At 27.1% G+C, this 20,535-nt stretch overlaps 1 protein-coding gene across 1 annotated transcript in view; it reads right to left on the bottom strand.

The window, feature by feature from the left end:
* LOC100199921 (E3 ubiquitin-protein ligase COP1) overlaps window positions 1-20,535 on the bottom strand; it is a 62,250-nt gene that overhangs the window by 4,883 nt on the left and 36,832 nt on the right. Inside the window, exons 13-17 of the mRNA XM_065791344.1 lie at window positions 17,690-17,750; window positions 17,318-17,509; window positions 14,153-14,234; window positions 13,544-13,660; window positions 11,893-12,010 (exon numbers count right to left, since the gene is read on the bottom strand). Of these exons, the coding sequence (XP_065647416.1) occupies window positions 11,893-12,010; window positions 13,544-13,660; window positions 14,153-14,234; window positions 17,318-17,509; window positions 17,690-17,750 (570 nt within the window). The remainder of the gene's footprint in view (window positions 1-11,892; window positions 12,011-13,543; window positions 13,661-14,152; window positions 14,235-17,317; window positions 17,510-17,689; window positions 17,751-20,535) is intronic.

The raw sequence follows: 20,535 nt of genomic DNA on the forward strand, positions 1-20,535 counted from the left end.
AACCCAAAATTTCCCTAACCTATTTTCAGAAATGTTATCTAAGAATGATTTAATAGAAACAATAATAATGAAAGATCTCATTGTTAATTATTTAAAACCAAATGATCATATCAAAATAAAATCTATGCTACAATTCTATAGTTTCAAACAACTAATAAAAAGCGTTACAAGAACAACATTAACGTCTTCTACTATAATTGATGTAATTTATACAATTAATCTAACTCGTAATACTGATATCCTTTAGTAACCATGGTCTGACTGGATGCATTTGCAAATCTGATCATGCTAAATACAAACCAAAAATAATAAAGTGTAGAAATTTTAAACAATACATAGATACAAGAGTTCTGTAATTTGCTTTGTAGATGTGATTGGTCCTCAATTCTACTTTCAACTAATGTAAACACATCGTGGAATGAGATGAAACACATAATTTTAACATGTCTTGATACCTTAGCCTCAAATATTAAAAAATGCATTCAAGGCAAACCATGTCCATGGCTTACAGGGGAAGTAAAATATTATATGAACATGTGACAATCTACTCCATAAATTTTGTAAATAAAATTTAGCAATTGGCAAACAGCTTTTTAAAAACAAGAAAAATGAAGTTAATGCTATTATAAAACGATCAAAACAGAACTACTACTGAAATATACTACACGAATCTGTAAATGAATCAGAAAGTTTCTGGCATAATATTTACCCTTTTAAAACTAAATATTCAACTAGCACAACATTTATTGATTTCTCCAACCTCTAATATCTCTAATTTATCTTAATTTGCAAATCTAATAGTAGATTATAGAGAATAATAGAGAGATATCATCAGTAGATTATAGAGAATAACATAAGCAATATAAGTTTATAGAGAATAGTAGAGAGATATCATCTGCGTTTTGTGAACTTTTTTTTATAATTTGGCAAAAGTATATTTTAAAGAAATATACTTTTTTTATTAAAAGACTGTGTATAGGCTTTATTGCATTGGGAACCAACTCGTAATAACAGATCTTTTAAATTTATACCTGTAATGGTTGATCAAATAGAAAAAGAATAACGCGGGTTAAAAATAAAAAAGTCTACCAGTCTCGACGGTACATCTCCATCAATACAGCTAACATCTAGTCTAAACATACAGGGCAAAGTGACCGAACAGTGAATGCATCTTTTTTTAAAGGCAGGGCTTACATTGACTTAGACTTAAATTTTTTGTTTGTTGTTGTTGTTATATTTAAAAATATAGCAAAAGCATATAGGGCCTATTCAAATAATACATGACATTCTTAGATAGAATGGGGGAGGGGGGGGGGTGTTTAATAGTGTCACCAAATATCACATGAACTTTTTAAATTTAAATAATAATCACAGCAGAATAGTAAACTTTTAGCAAAAAATTACGAACTGGAAAATATATTTGTTTAAAAATCTCACGCCATGAAAAGGGCGGGGAGGGATTATTTAAAATGTCACATATACAAATTAGGATGGAGGGGGCAAAGGGTTTAAGTCTAAAAACAGTAAAAAAAAGTGTCTTGTATTATTTGAATAGGGTTTACCTCTGCTCAGATTAGTTTCAGGAAGTTAAAACAAAGTACTTTAGTTAAGCATAAAATTTCACATTCATAAAATAATCGAAGTGCTAAACTTAAGCATTTTGTTTTAACTTCTTGTTTTAACATTCTCACTTCTCATACAATAGGGTATAAGAAAACATAATAATTGTCAAAATTTCTTTTCAGTGGTCTTGTTTTATCACATAATTGACTTGATTCAACAACACTTTTATTTGCGATAGGGAATAGCAGTTTCATTAATTAAAGAAATTGCTCCAATAAATTCAAGAAATACTATTGATTGCATTCTAGTTTATGTAAAAATATTTACAAACAAAACTTAAATTGTCAGAAATATAAAGAACATTTTGAAAACATAAACAAAAGTTCAACAACTTTTCCATAACATATTATGAAAAATACATTATTGCTGTGTGACTATCTTTTCAATATAAATCTACATTCGTAACTTCAATGCGTACAGTTTTAGTTTTATTAACATAATTAATAAAAGTTAAGTTTGAATTAAAATCCACTTGATTTTTATTAGTTTTTTTCAGTGATATTTCAGATTAAGAATTTATGTTACCATTTTAGCACAAATAAAAACATGATTCTTATATTTGATGGATAGAGTAAAGTTAATTCTGTAAATCAGGCACGTGCAGTATAGAAAAGTTTGACTCATTGACAGAGCAAGTATTGACTAAATCACAACAACAAGTATTGTAAAAGGTTTTCAAGACACAAATACAGTACAATCTAATACCTACAACCAGCGTGAACAATGTGCTGTCAACTCAAGAATTGTAATATTATTTTCAACAGCAACAGATAATAATTCTACTGAATTGTGAAAAGCACTCCATTTGGACTGTTGTATCAAGGATTTTTTTATGGAATCCTTGCTCTTTGCAATAAAAAACAACAACAACCAGATTTTATATAGAAATACAAAATTAAAGATCTACCAAAACAATTTAAACTATTACAGAATATGCTTATTATTTGCAAATAACAATATTATTTATTAATTAGGCTTTGAAAAAGAATGCTCTTTTTTTAATTATTTAAATGATCCATAGATATTATTAATATCTCTTGATAATTGAAATAATTAACAACAGAGCATTATTATTCAAAATAATTTTAATATTGTTAATACCTCTAGATAACTGAAATCATCGAAAAACATAGCATCATAATTCAAAGAAAGTTTAATATTTAGGTTGTAGTACTTTGTTACTTCAATAGCCTGATTACTGTATTTTGAAATAGCCTTGTTCTCATTTATAAATAAAAAAAAAATAGATATTTGAAAAACTAATGAATAAACTACATAACTTTATGAATATTGTATCTATATTAGCACACATATTTCCTCTCTCTCTCTTTAAGGTAGTTATGCAAGTTAAAGTACTTACTTCAACAATATTCTTGTATATATTTTTGTATAGGATACTATAGATAGTATAGTATAAATACAACCATATGTTAATATACTTTATGATACATCATATAGTTTAGAAGTATAACAATAACTAGTTATTAAGTTTAATTTTTTTATTTTTTTTTAAACATCTTTGCTTCCAACAAGGCTGCAAGCAACCATTAATTAGAGTCGGAACTTACTGGAAGAGAAAAGATGAAGATTGTAGAGCAAGATAACGATTGACAGACAACTTAAAAGATTGCAAATTATATGAATCAGGAAAGCAAGATGAAGGAAGCAAATTCCAAAGGTGATGTTCGAGGGAAAAAACTAGACGAATAAGAGTTTTTGAAGCACTTAGAAACAGTCACAGAAAAAGAATGAGACTTAATTGAATGACGAGTAACACGAGAATGAATTTTAGTAGATGGCACAAGAGACGCTAGCTCTTTAGAGCAGTGTCCATTATAGTATTTGTTGAAAAAAGAAAGAGAAGCAACATTAGAGCATCATTAGAAGATCCGCCTCAGATATGGCAACAGTATTCCATACAAGGCCGGATTTGAGATTTACAGAGATAGAGAATAGAATCCGGAGTAAGAAAGTGTCAAGCCTGATAAAGAGATGCAACCTTAGCAGATGCTAATTTTGCAACGGATTTGATATATGGTTTCCAAGAAAGATTTGGAAGTAAGAGTTAATCCTAGAAGATGAAGGGTAGATAACTCATCGAGTACATTACCACTCATAAATATAAGAAGATCTAAATTATTGCGATAACGATTGGCTGAAAAAAATTGGGCTTTATCTGAACTAAAGTTGGAAAACAAGACTCTGATAAGCACTTGTTGAATAGTTTTGAAAGTATAGACTATAACTCATGAGAACACTTCTGCAAGACTATAACAGGTATGTTGTCTGGGCCACAAGCAGTAGAAGAGTCTAAGCAGGAAATCACTTAAGATACAGAAGCTGGAGTGATACGAATGTCATGCAATGGATCAACCTGTTTGACAGCTATATCAGGTAGATGATATTGTTGAAAAGTTCTTAGCAAACAATTCAGCTTTGTCTTTAGGTGAGGTGACAAAGTCTGAACCATTCAAGAGAGGTGGAATTACAGATTTGCCCTAATTATTGATACTATTAAAGATTCTCCAGAAGTCACGAGAGCCTAATTTTTGTGATGAAATACGAGATTTCATGACCTTAGAATAACGGGCTTTGGCGTTAGACAAAACCTTTTTACAATGGTTTCTAGCAGTAACAAACAGATGTCTGTTTTCTGGAGAATTGCTTTGTTGATAGATATAGAAGTAATGGTTTCGATTGGCAATTACAGCAGCATGGTTTTTTTTTAGTATATATATATATATATATATATATATATATATATATATATATATATATATATATATATATATATATATATATATACTAATATAATTAAAAAAGTAAGATGAAAAAAAAACAACTTTTTTACGGTACTTAAAGTTTCATGCCGTTTGCGGCACTCATCAGCCATATATTTAAATCAAGAAAAAACCGTTCAAAAATACAATTAAAAAACCGTTACAAAATTAAAGAAAAACAATGGAATGAGTTCTGACGTCAAATAATAATAATAGTAATAATAATGACAATAATAATAATAATAATAAAAATAATAATATGGAAAAACATCTTTTTTAATCGCCAGTGTCATATTGGGACAGAAGGAATCTGTTTCTATGTCTACACTTAGAAACAATCTCACTCCTTTTATTCAATAAATTAGTACTTTTATAATATAGAATTTCATATTTTTCGGTGAGACATAATTTGCAAGATTTAGATGTTGGATTATATGCTTTACATCGCCTGAGAATTTTCCACTTAACTATAGGGACTAAATTAGCTTCTTTTAACTTCCACACATGTTTTGAGAGTTCAGTATCATTTTTGTATTTAGCAATGTTAAATGATTTAACGTGATTAGCGTATCTTAATTTAAAAGGAGTCTCACTTATCCCAATATAGGATTTTTCATTAGAAGATGAATCAAGATTATCAGTTGTAACAGTTGCTTGATATACAATGTTGCTTGTTAAACATTTATTAAACAACGGACAGAGATTTTTATTATAGCAGTTACAGTCCTGTTGATTAAGGTTTGTATTGTTGCATAAAATGTATTTGTTGTGCGAATTTATAATAGATTTTACACTTGGCATACAACTGTAACTAACTTTGACTGTGTTCCTGTTAAAGATTTTATGCAGTTTATTATTATTAGGAAAATGTTTGTCAATAAGTTTCAAAAAACATTTTCCCAGGTTGGTGCTAACGTTTTTACTAAATGGAGGGTTAAACCAAATGATGTTGCGGGCTCTTTTCCGTTTTGGAGTTGATATTGTTATAGGATTATATGTTAGACTATATTTATAACCAGACTTTAATAAAGCTTCATTATATAGAGGAATAGTATTTTGAAATATTTCTTTGTTAGATGAATTTGTAGACAATCTAAGTTCAATCGAACGTGGTATTTGTTTTAATATACTCGGCGGGTGATTTGAATCAGCATGGATGTAATTTAATGTATTATCAGGTTTGAAATAAGGTTTAAAAGTGCAGTCACTAAGATTTAGAGTCACGTCAAGGTAGTTTACAATTTTCATGTTGCATTGTATAGAAATCCGTAAGCCATTGCATTTAAATATTTCGACAATATGCTTTTTTTATTTTTTCCATTTGAGGGCCGCTTTTATTACTAAAAACTGCCAAGCCGTCGTCACGGTATAAACCAATCTCAAGCTTGTTATAAAATTTTGAAATTTGAAAAAGGAGAAATATTCCTACCAGCTCACAAACCTCTGCACCGTCGAACGCTCCCATGGAAACATCAAATAAACCGCTTGATTGTTAGCACCAACCTGGGAAAATGTTTTTTGAAACTTATTGACAAACATTTTCCTAATAATAATAAACTGCATAAAATCTTTAACAGGAACACAGTCAAAGTTAGTTACAGTTGTATGCCAAGTGTAAAATCTATTATAAATTCGCACAACAAATACATTTTATGCAACAATACAAACCTTAATCAACAGGACTGTAACTGCTATAATAAAAATCTCTGTCCGTTGTTTAATAAATGTTTAACAAGCAACATTGTATATCAAGCAACTGTTACAACTGATAATCTTGATTCATCTTCTAATGAAAAATCCTATATTGGGATAAGTGAGACTCCTTTTAAATTAAGATATGCTAATCACCTTAAGTCATTTAACATTGCTAAATACAAAAATGATACTGAACTCTCAAAACATGTGTGGAAGTTAAAAGAAGCTAATTTAGTCCCTATAGTTAAGTGGAAAATTCTCAGGCGATGTAAAGCATATAATCCAACATCTAAATCTTGCAAATTATGTCTCACCGAAAAATATGAAATTCTATATTATAAAAGTACTAATTTATTGAATAAAAGGAGTGAGATTGTTTTTAAGTGTAGACATAGAAACAGATTCCTTCTGTCCCAATATGACACTGGCGATTAAAAAAGATGTTTTTCCATATTATTATTTTTATTATTATTATTATTATTGTCATTATTATTACTATTATTATTATTTGACGTCAGAACTCATTCCATTGTTTTTCTTTAATTTTGTAACGGTTTTTTAATTGTATTTTTGAACGGTTTTTTCTTGATTTAAATATATGGCTGATGAGTGCCGCAAACGGCATGAAACTTTAAGTACAGTAAAAAAGTTGTTTTTTTTTCATCTTACTTTTTTAATTATTTATTGATCTATTTTGTGATTATTTCACTTTATATTGATCACTCTCAAATCGAAAAAATTGATTATTATTACACAATCAAAACAACAATATATACTAATATATATATATATATATATATATATATATATATATATATATATATATATATATATATATATATATATATATAAATAATATATATAATATATATATAATATATATAATATATATATGGAGAGTTCCAAAAACAACACCCCCAAAAAGTTAACTTATTTTATAAGTTATTGGTGTACTACAAAACTATATGATACATCCATTAGGGTGTTTCATATTTTATCAATTTTTGAAATTAAACTCGCAAATTGATTTATAAATTGACCATTTATATGGAAATAAGTTTGAGCAAAAAAAATATATATATAATTTTTAGGGTCCCCGCCAGTTTGATTTTGTGCAAAAATGTTGGGTGTTTTAAATGCCTGACGGGGACCTTAAAATTTATCCTATAAAATTTTTTATTCTTTTAAATAATATATGTTGGATTGAATATTAATTACATAAAAGGAGCATGTTGAAAAAATTAAGATACGCCTCTGAGTTATAAAATACGCCACTGAGTTATAAAATAGGTTTTTGTAAAGAAAAAGTTTTTTTAAAAATCGATTTGAGAAGATTCTGTAGAAGATTTTCTTAATTTTTTCAACATGCTTCTTTTATGTAATCAATATTCAATCCATCATATATTATCTAAAAGAATGAAAAATTTTATAGGATAAAGCCAGGTGTTTAAAACACCCAACATTTTTGCCCTAAATCAAACTGGTGGGGACCCTAAAAATTATATATATACTTTTTTGCTTAAACTAATTTTCATATAAATGGTTAATTTATAAATCCATTTGCGAGTTCAATTTCAAAAATTGATAAAATATGAAAAACACTAATATCCATGCTATGGTCGCTCTCCTTGTTTTAGCTAGGCTATGAGAGAGTGAACCATCCATTATATAGATTGTATGTATACTTTTTTAACCTTAAATTTAAGGTGAAAACAAGTTTTATAAAACGAGTTTATGTAGTATGTCGATATTTTTGGTAAATATATTGCTATTGTTGTTGTTAAAAAAAAAGTTATAGTTGTATTATTTAGATAAAAAACTTAACGTCGAGCAGTATAAAATTAATTTAAAATTATATTTTATTGGCAATAACAAACAAAATCAGAAATCTTTTACAATAATAAAAAACCCATATTTTAATATTATTACTTGATTTAAAGTTATGCCGAACTGAAGTCAGAAAATAGCAGATGTAACTTTTCTTGCGTAAAGTTTGCTAAGCACTTTTTAGGAAAATGTTGTGAATAACGTTTTTTAGACTTTTTGCGTAAGTAATAACTTATGTAAAAACTTAAGAATTTCGTAAGTTTTTGTTAGTGTTGTATAGTAATGATTACTGAAAGTAATGATTACCTTTTTCAAATGGCAAAGTAATGATTATTTGGTTTGTGGCAAGTAATGGAAAATGTAGTCATTACATTTTTTTAAAAGTAATGAGAAATGGTGATATTAAATTACCCATTACTTTTGTTTTGTCTCCTATTTTCAGAATCATAACTCTGGATAATATATTCCTCATGTCATCATTAATAATCCTGATTCAAAGACCATTTGGTTTAAATTAACATTGTGATAGCTAAAGTTATATAAAGTATTTAAATATATTTAGTAAATAAATATTATGGCAACGACAGTTTCATAGAGTGGTTGTGATAAAGAAGATGGGGCATGGCATACTAAGGGCGTATTTGCTTGTTTTGAATTTATTTTATCTGCTACGCTTAAAGCAACAGACAATGTTGTTGGAATATGCAAGTTATGCTCTAAGTCAAAAGCATCTAAAATATCTGGTAGAGTAGCAGTGTCATCAAATTTCAGAAAGCATTTAAAGGTCAGTAACACGTGTTAATGTTATTATTTTTACAAACTAAAACCATCAAAATTAAAAATTTGTGAATTTTTTGTGTACATAATTTTATTTAATATTATTAATTTAATAATTTTTTTAATATTTGCAGTTTAACTAAAATATTTTGAGATTTGAATTAATGTGTATTAAATATTGACCGCTTTTCTTTAATTGTAGACTGCACATCCATTGAAGTTGTCTGAATTGGAAATTGACCTGAAACGAACAGAAGATTCAAGCAGAGGTACTATCAGCAACCCAGCAAAATAATGTTTTTTAACAGACTTTAGCAATGTTTTGCTGTTGGTTTGCTATTAACAAACAGTTAACAAGCTCATTCAGTATTTTATAGATGTAGAAATGAAACCTCTCAGTACTGTCGAATGTCTTTCTTTCCAAGTGCCGGTGACTGGATTGTGTCCATCTGCAACTGTGCCATCTAGAGTTACATTGACAGAAAGCATAAAGTCTGATTATGACACAATGTGTCTCGCAACCAAGGAACATCTCTGCAGTATTGATGTCTGTACTACTGCTTATATCTGGAGCAGTAATAACCAAAGTTTTCTAGGAATGACATGCCACTGGATAAATCCTATCATTTTGGAACAAAAATCTGTTGCCTTGGATTGTTTGCAATTTAAAAACATTCATTTGATGTAATTGCATAAGCAATACATCAAGCGCATGCACGTAATGCTGTTAAACAGAAAGTTGTGATGACGTGCACAGATAATGCATCAAATATGATAAAAGCATTCCGTATCTTCCAGAGTGTCAATGTTGGTGAGAAGAACGAGGATCCAGCACCTGGGGAATTAGTTTTGAACTTGAACGGAGAATTCGGAGTCAGAGAATGATGACAAGGACACTAGAGATTTACGTGAGACAACTGCATGCTTTGATAGTGCTTCCGATTTAATTCTTAGCTCAATAAAAGAAACTAATGTTACATTGCCCCCACACATGCTGCACACATTCCTTAAATCTGGTGTCAGCCACTGATGCTGCAAAAGCATTAACAGATAAAACTTATAAGCGCATTCACAATCAAGCAATGGAAAAAGCAACAGCTCTATGAAAATTTAACAAGTAGAAGTACAGATGCTGCAGATTTAGCATATGATTTGCTTCAATTCCGGTTCAATGTACTACAAAGCTGTCAAGAAGATTCTTAAAGCCAAACAAAAACTGAACATTGTCTGCTTTGCATTAGAATTTCCAGTATTTTTGCAGACGTTTTGGCTTTTATAAAGGAATATGTTATGTTGTTTAAACCTGTGGCAACTTTTTTTTTTTTTTTTTTTTGTTATTCACCTCCTCAAGGCCAAGAAGGCCACTACAGATGAGGAGGCTACTTTAAAAGTGATTATAACCCTCTCTCAACTCTATAACTCCGAAACACGAACCTTGAGGAACAAGGCCGCTGCGCGGGGAAACAAGTTGAGCGCGGTACTACCAGGGACGTAGTGGGGATCAAACTCGGAACCTCTTGCTTATGAAGCGAGCGCTTTACCACTACACCACTACCGCATAACTGCTATTATAATTTTACAAGGTGAAGCCAATTGCTACTTGGCATACGTACTTCCAATAATTCAGTAAGTTTGAACAAAGCTCCAATGCAGAGATCAGATGGCACCACTAAAAGAAGCTCTTCTACAAGGAACTGCAAATTGCGTTGATGGGTACTTTGATGATCCAGAATTTCTCCTGGCTACAGTTTCACATCCTAAAATTCTAATTAGCCTGGACACAAAATATAGCCATGAAGGAAAGGTCTATGCATCTATTGAATGCACAAGCTACAAAATTTGAAGAAAAAATTAAAGAGTCCCAAAAGCCAAAGACGGTCAGAAAGTTCCAACTGAAAATAACGAAGATGATTTCCTTTTCTCTGTTAGCAAACCAAATATAATGTCATGTGACAGCTTTCTACAGGATTTAGCCCGTACTTTGGCCATGCTCCACTGTTATGAAGCAGTCAAGCATGTTTTTTTTAAATACAACACCACACTGCCATTAAGTACTCCAGTTGAAAGACTTTTTAGCAATGGGTCATTAATTATGACAAAGCAGACAAACAGACTGAGCGATGATTTGTTTGAAAAACTTTTATTACTGAAGCAAAATGGGAAGATTGAGTTATAAAACCTCAAATTATTATAATTTATAAGTTTCAATGTTTTTCTTCATACATCTGCACTGCAGATGTCAGCTTCTTGATAAGTAAAGCAGTTCATAGACACACAGACTTTTATAAAATACCTATTCTAATTATATGGCACAGTCATAGATGATAGAATATTATATGTATTATGTATTATAATACATAATTGTTTTAATTCTTTTATAATTGTTTTAAATTTTTTCATGCATCTTTCAGTGAATAGTAATGGGAAAGTAATGATTACATGTCAAAAGTAATGGAGTAGTAATCATTACTGCACCAGTGAAAAGTAATGGCCAAAGTAACCTTTACAAAATCCAAAGTAATGGATAGAACACTGGTTTTTGGTTACGCAAGGTTTGTGAATATGACTTTGTGTAACTTTGAACTTAAGCAAAACATGCAAACTTTACACAAATTTTGGACTTACAAAAGTGTTGTGAACTCACACCCAGCACATACATTAATTAATAATGATGAATCAGTATCAAAGTTGTCTGGACAGAAGTGAATTTAAATTAACTGGTGATATCTAAAAACCGATTTTAGGATTTAATGCAGCATGTGCAATTTGCATTAAAAAAAAATTTTATTTTATAAATTTTTTTTTGCACTAATATATAATGTAGCAGGTCTTGCAAACTTAATATATGGACATACATTAAGCTTGTAATATAAATTTAATATAATAATTTAATATATGGACATATATTAAGCATGTAATATAAATTTAATATAATAACTTAATATATGGACATATATTAAGCTTGGAATATAAATTTAATATAATAACTTAATATATGGACATATATTCAGCTTGTTATATAAATTTAATATAACACAAGCTTGGACATATATTAAGCTTGTAATATGAATTTTTATACTTTTTTCAAATTTTATTTTTATTTTTTCAAAATGAAAAAAAAAAAGTGGCATCACTGATTTTAACCTTATATACATTTAACATCTCAATAACAAATTTATATTGCACTTACGCTGATACAATTTGATTTCCATCAAGAAACTTAGCATACGAAACTGCTTTTCTATGTCCTTTCAAGACAGATAAAGAACGCTTGGGATTACGTAAATCGTAGTAGTGTATGCAATGATCTAATAAATTAAAGTTAAAATTAGTTAAAATAAATTAAAGTTAATTTAATTTAAATAAAAAAATTAATCAAATGAACATTTTTGAACATAAGTTTTTTTTATTATTTAATATTTTATATTAGAGCTAACCATTTACTTTTAAAAAATAAATAAATGAGTAGCTCTATGGGTAAACATAAAAACGTAAATGTATATAACAAAAAACATATGAAAGCATATATAATTAAAAAATAAGGTGTTAATTTACTTCATGGTTCAAAAAACTATAAAAATCAACTACAAATCTGAAAACAAACTGGCTGCTTAGGTCTTCAAAGACATTTTAGATTAAAAAAAAAATGTTATCTTTAAACAGACTCATCAAATTACTTTTCTTTTTTCCTGTATATCCATGAACTAACTGATCCTCTAAATATTCCTAATACCCATTAGTATCTCTTTTTATTTTCAATTACAAACTTTTTTAATTACATGAATGTAGCAGTGTATTAACAGTAGAGTAAGCAATCATTATGGATATAGATAATTTTGAACTTTATACTGAAAGGATTTAGTAATTTTTCCTATTACACTATATGAAGACAGCTAATAGGGAAGACCAGCGTTTAAAAATTTTTCAAAAGTCAATGAAATCCCAAGATTGTCACTGCCTCGCTAAACCAATCAAAGATTTTTGTATATAATCTTTAGTTTTATTGTTAACAGATCAGCAGTAGATGTGTAAATTGTTGGATTCATAGAGAAAATGAAAAATGTGCTAGTTACAGGCTAATAATAGGAGATTAAACTGAAAACTTCAGAGAATACAATGTTTTCTGTTTAATCAGAGTAATCTTTAGAAAATAATTTTTATTTTCTAAAGTTTCAAATATATTGGTCTTAAAGAGATGTGATAATTACTTGAACTATAATAAAAGCTTCTATACCATACAAATTTGTAATTAAAAAGTTTTTTCTTTGACCAGCTAACTCAAGCTGTTCAAAACTTTATTTATTTTTTAACCAGCATAAAACTAAAATGCTTTATATATCTAACATAAAAGTTTTCATTTACAAAGTAAATTAATGACTTAAAGCCTACAGCTTTTGTTTTGCAAATTAGATTTTTAAACTATTGCATAGGATAATAGTAAAACTATTTCATATAGTTGGCCTGTATTCATAATTTACACAACTATCACAAGCTTTTCTAGTTTTTGCAGCTTACCTAGTACCTGTCAACCCCATTGGTTAAAACCAATTTAAACCTAATTTAATAAAACACATGCTTGATTTACATCTTGAGTGATAAGCATAAGGTATTGATTTAGTAAACAACATACTAACATATGCATGGTATGTAGTAACAATTTCTACAAACTTTTGAATTTTTTTTTTTTTGCAAACATTTTAAAATTAAAATTGTCAACTAAGTTAATTTAAATTTTGATCAAGTTAATTGCTTGTTCTCAAAATACCTAATATATAACCTTAGTATGACAAAAATTATAAAAATGCTATTACAAAAATATTATTAAACTAAAAATAAAATACCTGCTGATCCAAAAGCTACATTGTAGCGACTGGTTGGATTAAATTTAACACAACAAACATTAGCTTTAGCTTCTAATGTGGCAACTGAATGTTCCATATTAGTTGCCCATAGCTTAACTAGAAAGATAAAATAAAAACAAAACCTTTGATAACTAAAAGATAAAAAATATAAAGAAAATAAAGAAATATCTTTTTGAATTTTGAAGATAAATTAGAAACTTAGAAAAAATATCAGTTAAGCAAAAAGGACAAAAATTAAATTTGCATTTTTAATAAAAAGGTATTTAAAAAATTTAAGATAACTGATCTCAAGAAAAAACAAATAAGTTTTTATAAATGTTTTTTTTAAAAAAAAAACATTTCCTTTTTTTTTCTTCTTTTTTTCAGAACACAAAGCAATAATAAAATTCAGAAAAGCTTTAAAAATTATTTTTCAATAATATTTATCAACTACGAAACAAAATGATTTTACAAGCAGCAATTTATATTAAAAAATGATACACATAAACTTATTGAAAGCTTTTGTGAAACAACCTGGATAAAAAAATTTAAGAATTCTGTTGTATGTTATTTAATTTTCCTACAAAAAGTTTGATTGTATAAACATACCCTTTGCATCATCTGATCCTGATGCAATAAGATTTGGATCAACAATATTAAAGTCAACACTCCAACATCTTTTTTCATGTTCCTAAAGTTGTAATACTAAGTAAATAATAAAATATGTAAAATATTGAAAACCTTCAAATAATAAAATAATATTTGATTATTGATAATAAATATCAGTTGAACGTGATGATAAGCAGCACCCATTAACCCTTAATTACTCTAAAACTGCGTTAATATTTGCAAATATATTTTTGTCAAAAGTGACCTTATTAACAGGGAAAGCATATATATATATATATATATATATATATATATATATATATATATATATATATATATATATATATATATATATATATATATATATATATATATGTATATATATGTATGTATATATATGTATATATATGTATGTATATATATATATATATATATATATATATATATATATATATATATATATATATATATATATATATATATATATGTATGTATATATATATGTGGCCATTGGTCAATTTAGGATAAGTGCAAATATGATATTTTGCAGGAGAGGAGTTTGATTTCTTGCAATAAATCAGGTATTAGAGAAAAATAAATTATTTTTCATAAAATTATTTCTTTTAAACTACATAAATCAAAGTTTGACCAAATGAAAGATCTAACGAAATATTACAAAACTGCATACCTCATCTCAAAATCACCAATTTTGAGATGAAAAAAATTGTAATTTTTGGTTTTATTACATAAAAATTTACTTTTTTTAACAAAAAATGAAAAAAAAATGCATTTTTTATGCTTTTTTATGATAATTTTGACAAAAAGGTTTAAACTTTTTCAAAATAAAAATTATTTTTGAAATTTTTATATAATTTCACTTCATTTGAGTACCAGGTTGACATATTTTTAAAAAACTTTTTTTCAAGACCCCTTAAAATTTTTTTGAATAAAAAAAATTTTAAGGGGTCTTGAGGGACCCCTTAAAATATTTTTTATTCAAAAAAATTTTAAACCTAGTGTTTTTGTATAAGATAGAACACATTTAGGGGGTGGGAGCAGATTATTTTCAAAAATGGTTGTTTTTTGGGACACCCTAATATATATATATATATATATATATATATATATATATATATATATATATATATATACATATTTTTTTTTTTAATTTACATATATATATTTTAATTTATATATATATATAAATTAATATATATATATAAATATAAATATATATTTATTTCGAACTTGGAACCGCTTCATAAGCGAGAGGTTCCGAGTTCGATCTTTACCACGTCCTTGGTAGTACCGCGCTCATCTCCATTCTCCGCAGAGCGGCCTTGTTCGTCAAGGTTTGTGTTTCAGAGTTATAGAGTTGAGAGAGGGTTATACTTTTTTATACAAATAAGTAGCGTCCTCGCCTGTAGTGGCTTATGTGTGTATATATATATATATATATATATATATATATATATATATATATATATATATATATATATATATGTATATGTGTGTGTATATATATATATATATATATATATATATATATATATATATATATATGTATATGTGTGTGTATATATATATATATATATATATATATATATATATATATATATATATATATATATATATATATATATATATATATATATATATATATATATATATAGTGTAAACAACAAACTTTAGTGAGAAAATGAAGTATATACATCTACTATTGGCTTTCATATATATATATAAATATTATATATTATAATAACTCATAACTCATGCAATGTATTCATTTATAATTATAATTCTTGTTTTGCAAAAAATAATAGTTAAGAAAAATAATATCTTATAATAGTTACATTAGCTTTATATAATTAACAGATTGTGAGATATCAAGAAAGTGAAAACAGAAATTTATTTATAATTTAGAAAGAATTTTGAATAAAAAAGTTATTTAAATTTAAAAAAAATTCAATTTTTTTCTTCTCGGTTTTTCTTCCTCTATTTATATTTTTTACAAAAAATGAAATTCCTTGTAAACATGTTATAACTTATAACACTGCATCAAAAATATTCATAAAGCGTATCTTTAACTTTTTTGCCTTAAGGCAAGTGAAAGCACAACAGTATATAATTTATAATAAATGGTACTTGGAAACTTAAATCTGTTTGCCACACACAAAAAAAACCCCTGGTAAAGTAATTAACTTGAGTTTTTTTTTCTTTGCAACAAGTAATTCATTTGTTAATAACTTTTTAAAAATAAAATCAATCATTTACAAAGTTGCAATTTTAAGAAATAAAATGAAAAAAAAAAAAAAATAAGATATTTTAATTCATTATAAAAATGTTGAGAAAAGAAAGAAATTGATTTATGTTCAATGATAATAAAAAATGTAATATTAAATTTAATTATTCAATATTAAAAAATAAAAAATAAATTTGAAAGAAAATACTTTCCACAATATGTACATTTAAAAAAAAAAACGCTTCTAGATTTGTTTTTCTTAATAAGTAAAATAAACTTGTTGTGCGGTAATTTATTTTATTGCAATAGTTGAAAAAAAAATTTACTTAAATTAAAGGAGAAGAAAAAAAAAAATTAAAGAAGAAAAAATATATATGCAGTGACAAATCCAGTAAATATAAAGTGTTTTTATCAAATATATATATATAATAAAAATATATATATATATATATATATATATATATATATATATATACATATATATATATATATATAAATGCACGCCAAGATAAGCACTGTGATGATCCACTGAAATAGTCTGCTGCCAGGGGCTTCAGTACATACATTGACATACTATCTTATAGCCTGTGGCTTCAAAGGAGTGCTGCTACACACACACACACACACACACACACATATATTTATTTATTTAACTAAATAAAATAACAGCACTACAATTTTTTTAAATAAAAATAGGTAACTAAAATACATGTAGACATTTAATAATGCATTTATCATTTTAATAGTAACAACTTTTTATTTATTGTTAGTTAAAGTAATTATAAAGAATAATTTGAAAATATATATAATTTGTTATTTATTGTCTAAAATTAATTTATTCAATAAAAAAAATTTTTGGTTTTGTTTTCTTTAAACAATAAAATACTTTTCAAAAATAAACTTTCACAAGTTATTATCTTTACCTGAAAAACTTGTGTTTGAGTACCAGTAAATGCATCCCATATTGTAACAATCCCCTCATAATCACTACTTGCTAGCATGCCTTTGTGATACTGACTCCAACTTATACAACTTATTTTTGAGTTACAAGTCATTTCATGCACAGGGTAATGAATATCGACGACATCCCTTAGTATTTGACCATATTCAAACACCTAAAGTAATTAAAAACTAATAATGATATTTTACAGCTAACTGATTCAAGAGCTATAATATAACTATTTGTTATTAATACGCACAAACTTAATAAAAATAATTTCAGTTAAATCAAAATAATATAGATGTTAAATTAATCCCAATTATAAATATCCTAATATAAAACAAATAAATCTTACTTTAATTTTCTTGGTTACACCAGCAGTAGCAAAATAATCGCAATCACGGTCAAACTCAATACTACATAATATAAATGAGTTTACAAACATATAAACATACATACAAAATTTAGCTGATTACTTTTTTGTTTTACAATTAGTGTTATTAATGCTTTCGAAAAAAAAGTAAATTTAAAAAAACAAAAAAGGCTGCAAATAAATGTGTGTGTGTGTGTGTGTGTGTGTGTGTGTGTGTGTGTGTGTGTGTGTGTGTGTGTGTGTGTATATATTAGGGTTATGACATTTTTTGAATCTGTTGTGGCCATACTTCTATAACCTGAGAAATGTTGAGTAATTGATAAAAAACTGGTTTAATGGTAGTCTAGTTGCAAAAATATCCCCCCCCCCCTCTTGATAATAACGTGTTTTTCCATAGATTACATGAGAAAACATAAAGCTTATTTCCAACCCATTTGTGAACAGCCACAAAAATAAATAAAATTAATTGTAAATTATATTTAGTATTTATTAAACTACATATCATTGAAGTGGATCAATAAAAGTAATTATTTTCAGCAAGTCAGTTTAACGCTTCACAGGTCATTCTTTCCAATAAATTTCACATTTGCATATTCCCATTTTTTTGAATTTTGAAGGAGATCTTCCATCAATTTAACGCCTCATTCAGCAATGATGTTTGTTCTTGGAATATGAACTACACTATCTTCTTTGCTCCAGTGTTTAATAAAGCACTTTAAAGCAGCTGTACACTTAATTTCAGTCAATGCATCAAGGATATTGTCATATGATTTATCATCAAATAATTGTTTGCTGAACCAAAGTTTTTTCCATTGATTTGCAATAAAAGTTGCTGCACTTTTAAGTTCACACCTCCATGTTGGTATAAGAAAATAGGCAAGAAGAACATATGATGCTCTAGAGTTCCATCTAGCACTGTGCAATGGAGGAAGCTTGTGCCACCTAATTTTTAGCAATTTATTATGATTCTTGAAGTAACTAAAAGCTTCACATAACTCATAAAGGAATTTGAAATCATCTAGCCATCCCAAGTTTATGTAATGATTAGGCTCAGCTTCATATGTATAATTTTTTTGAAGATTTTCATAATTTTCGGTTAAGTCCTTCACAAATTTATAATCAAAACCAGGACTTGTTGATTTATAATTTACAAAATGATCCAAAGCGTGTTTTAAAAGGAGATCCAGTATATGATGCTGACATCCTAAATATTGTGGTTTAGTAAAGTCTCTGGTTTCCATTTCATTTTGTATTTTTACAACTATACCATTTAATCTTCCTGTGTTTACTGCTGTTGTGTCACATATAATCATTGAAATACATATCCATGCATCAAAATCATTTAGCAATTTTTTAAAAGCTTCAAAAATATCATTGGATTTTCCACTTTTACATTTAACAAATCCTAAGTTAATTTTCCTTTTCTTGTTTTGAAGTATCACAACTTGGTATTCAGTCTTGTTTATTTCCTTTCCATCAAAATGTAGGCAGAATTGTTCTTCTTGTACCATTTTAGCAATAACTTTCTTCATGCTTTCCCCTTGCCTTATAGTTGATCTACATATTCCTGTCTGACTTGGAGTTTCTATTTCAATACCTTTTTCAAATAACTTTTTACAGATTCTAGCTGATTTATTTGTACTTAAAGATTCAGTTATCACAAGATTAGATGCTAACTTTGTTCTGTTATTTACTCTCTTTCTTGATTTTTTTAATTCCACTGGTTCATAACTGTCTTGTGAATCTAAATCTGAACCACTTTCTTCTGATGCAGTTGAACTGTTAACTGAACAATTATTTGCTTTGCTTGTAGAAGTTGTATCTTTTGCATTACAAACTCTGATTTTTGAAGGATGTAATGACACTAGTGTTAGTACTGTGACCAACTTCTCCTGAACTTAATAATTGTATGTTATAAAATTTTTTATCTTCCAGACTAAGCCATATGCCCTTAATATTAGTGATATCAAAAAGATCTCCAAAAACAGAGCATTCTTCCTTTTTGCCAGGCTTTTTAAGATACTTGTCATGTTTTTCTATAACCTTTACAATTTTTCTTCCAACTGATTTTTTAGAAATACTTGGAAAGTTGAGTTTGTTCCATAATTTACTTATTTCGACAGCAATTAACTTTACTCTTTCTTTTCTGCTTTTTTCAATTGATGCCAGGTAGTTGTAACGTCCAATAATAAGTTTTTTTTAGCATTCTATTAAATGAATCCAATGGTTTTTCAATAAAGGGTAGACCAATTCTTGATGTTGTACATTTTTCAAACAAAACTAAATTTTTTGTCCATACTCTTGAATATTTGTCAACAACAGTTTTGCTATATTTATTTGACATATTAGAAAAATATTAAAATGCATAGATAATATATGTTAGTAATGTTCTATGATTTAATATTATTTTAATAAAAATACTTTTCTTTAAAAATTTACTGTATAAATATAAAATTAATTAAAAAAGACATTGAAATGGGTAAGACAAAAGAAATGAGTAAAACATAAAACGCATTAGTATTAACTATTTTCTGTATTTGTGTAATATTTCAGTTCAGACCAACATATTACACAAGCACATAAAATAGTTTTTACTTAAATGTGTTTTATGCTTTAAAGCGAATTTAAAAATCAAATACTTCCATAATAGTCATACAAACAACAATATTTTTATAGTATAACTTAATTGTGGGTGGGGACATTTTTTAACTATATTCAATATTACTATGAAATTTTTATTTTAACTATCAATTTCTCAGGTTTTAAAACTATGGCCAATTAAAACAGTGACAAAAGTTAAAAAAATCATAACCCTAATATATATATAT

The sequence above is a fragment of the Hydra vulgaris genome, chromosome 02, assembly GCF_038396675.1.
Source record: "Hydra vulgaris chromosome 02, alternate assembly HydraT2T_AEP".
Classification (NCBI taxonomy): Eukaryota; Metazoa; Cnidaria; class Hydrozoa; order Anthoathecata; family Hydridae; genus Hydra; species Hydra vulgaris.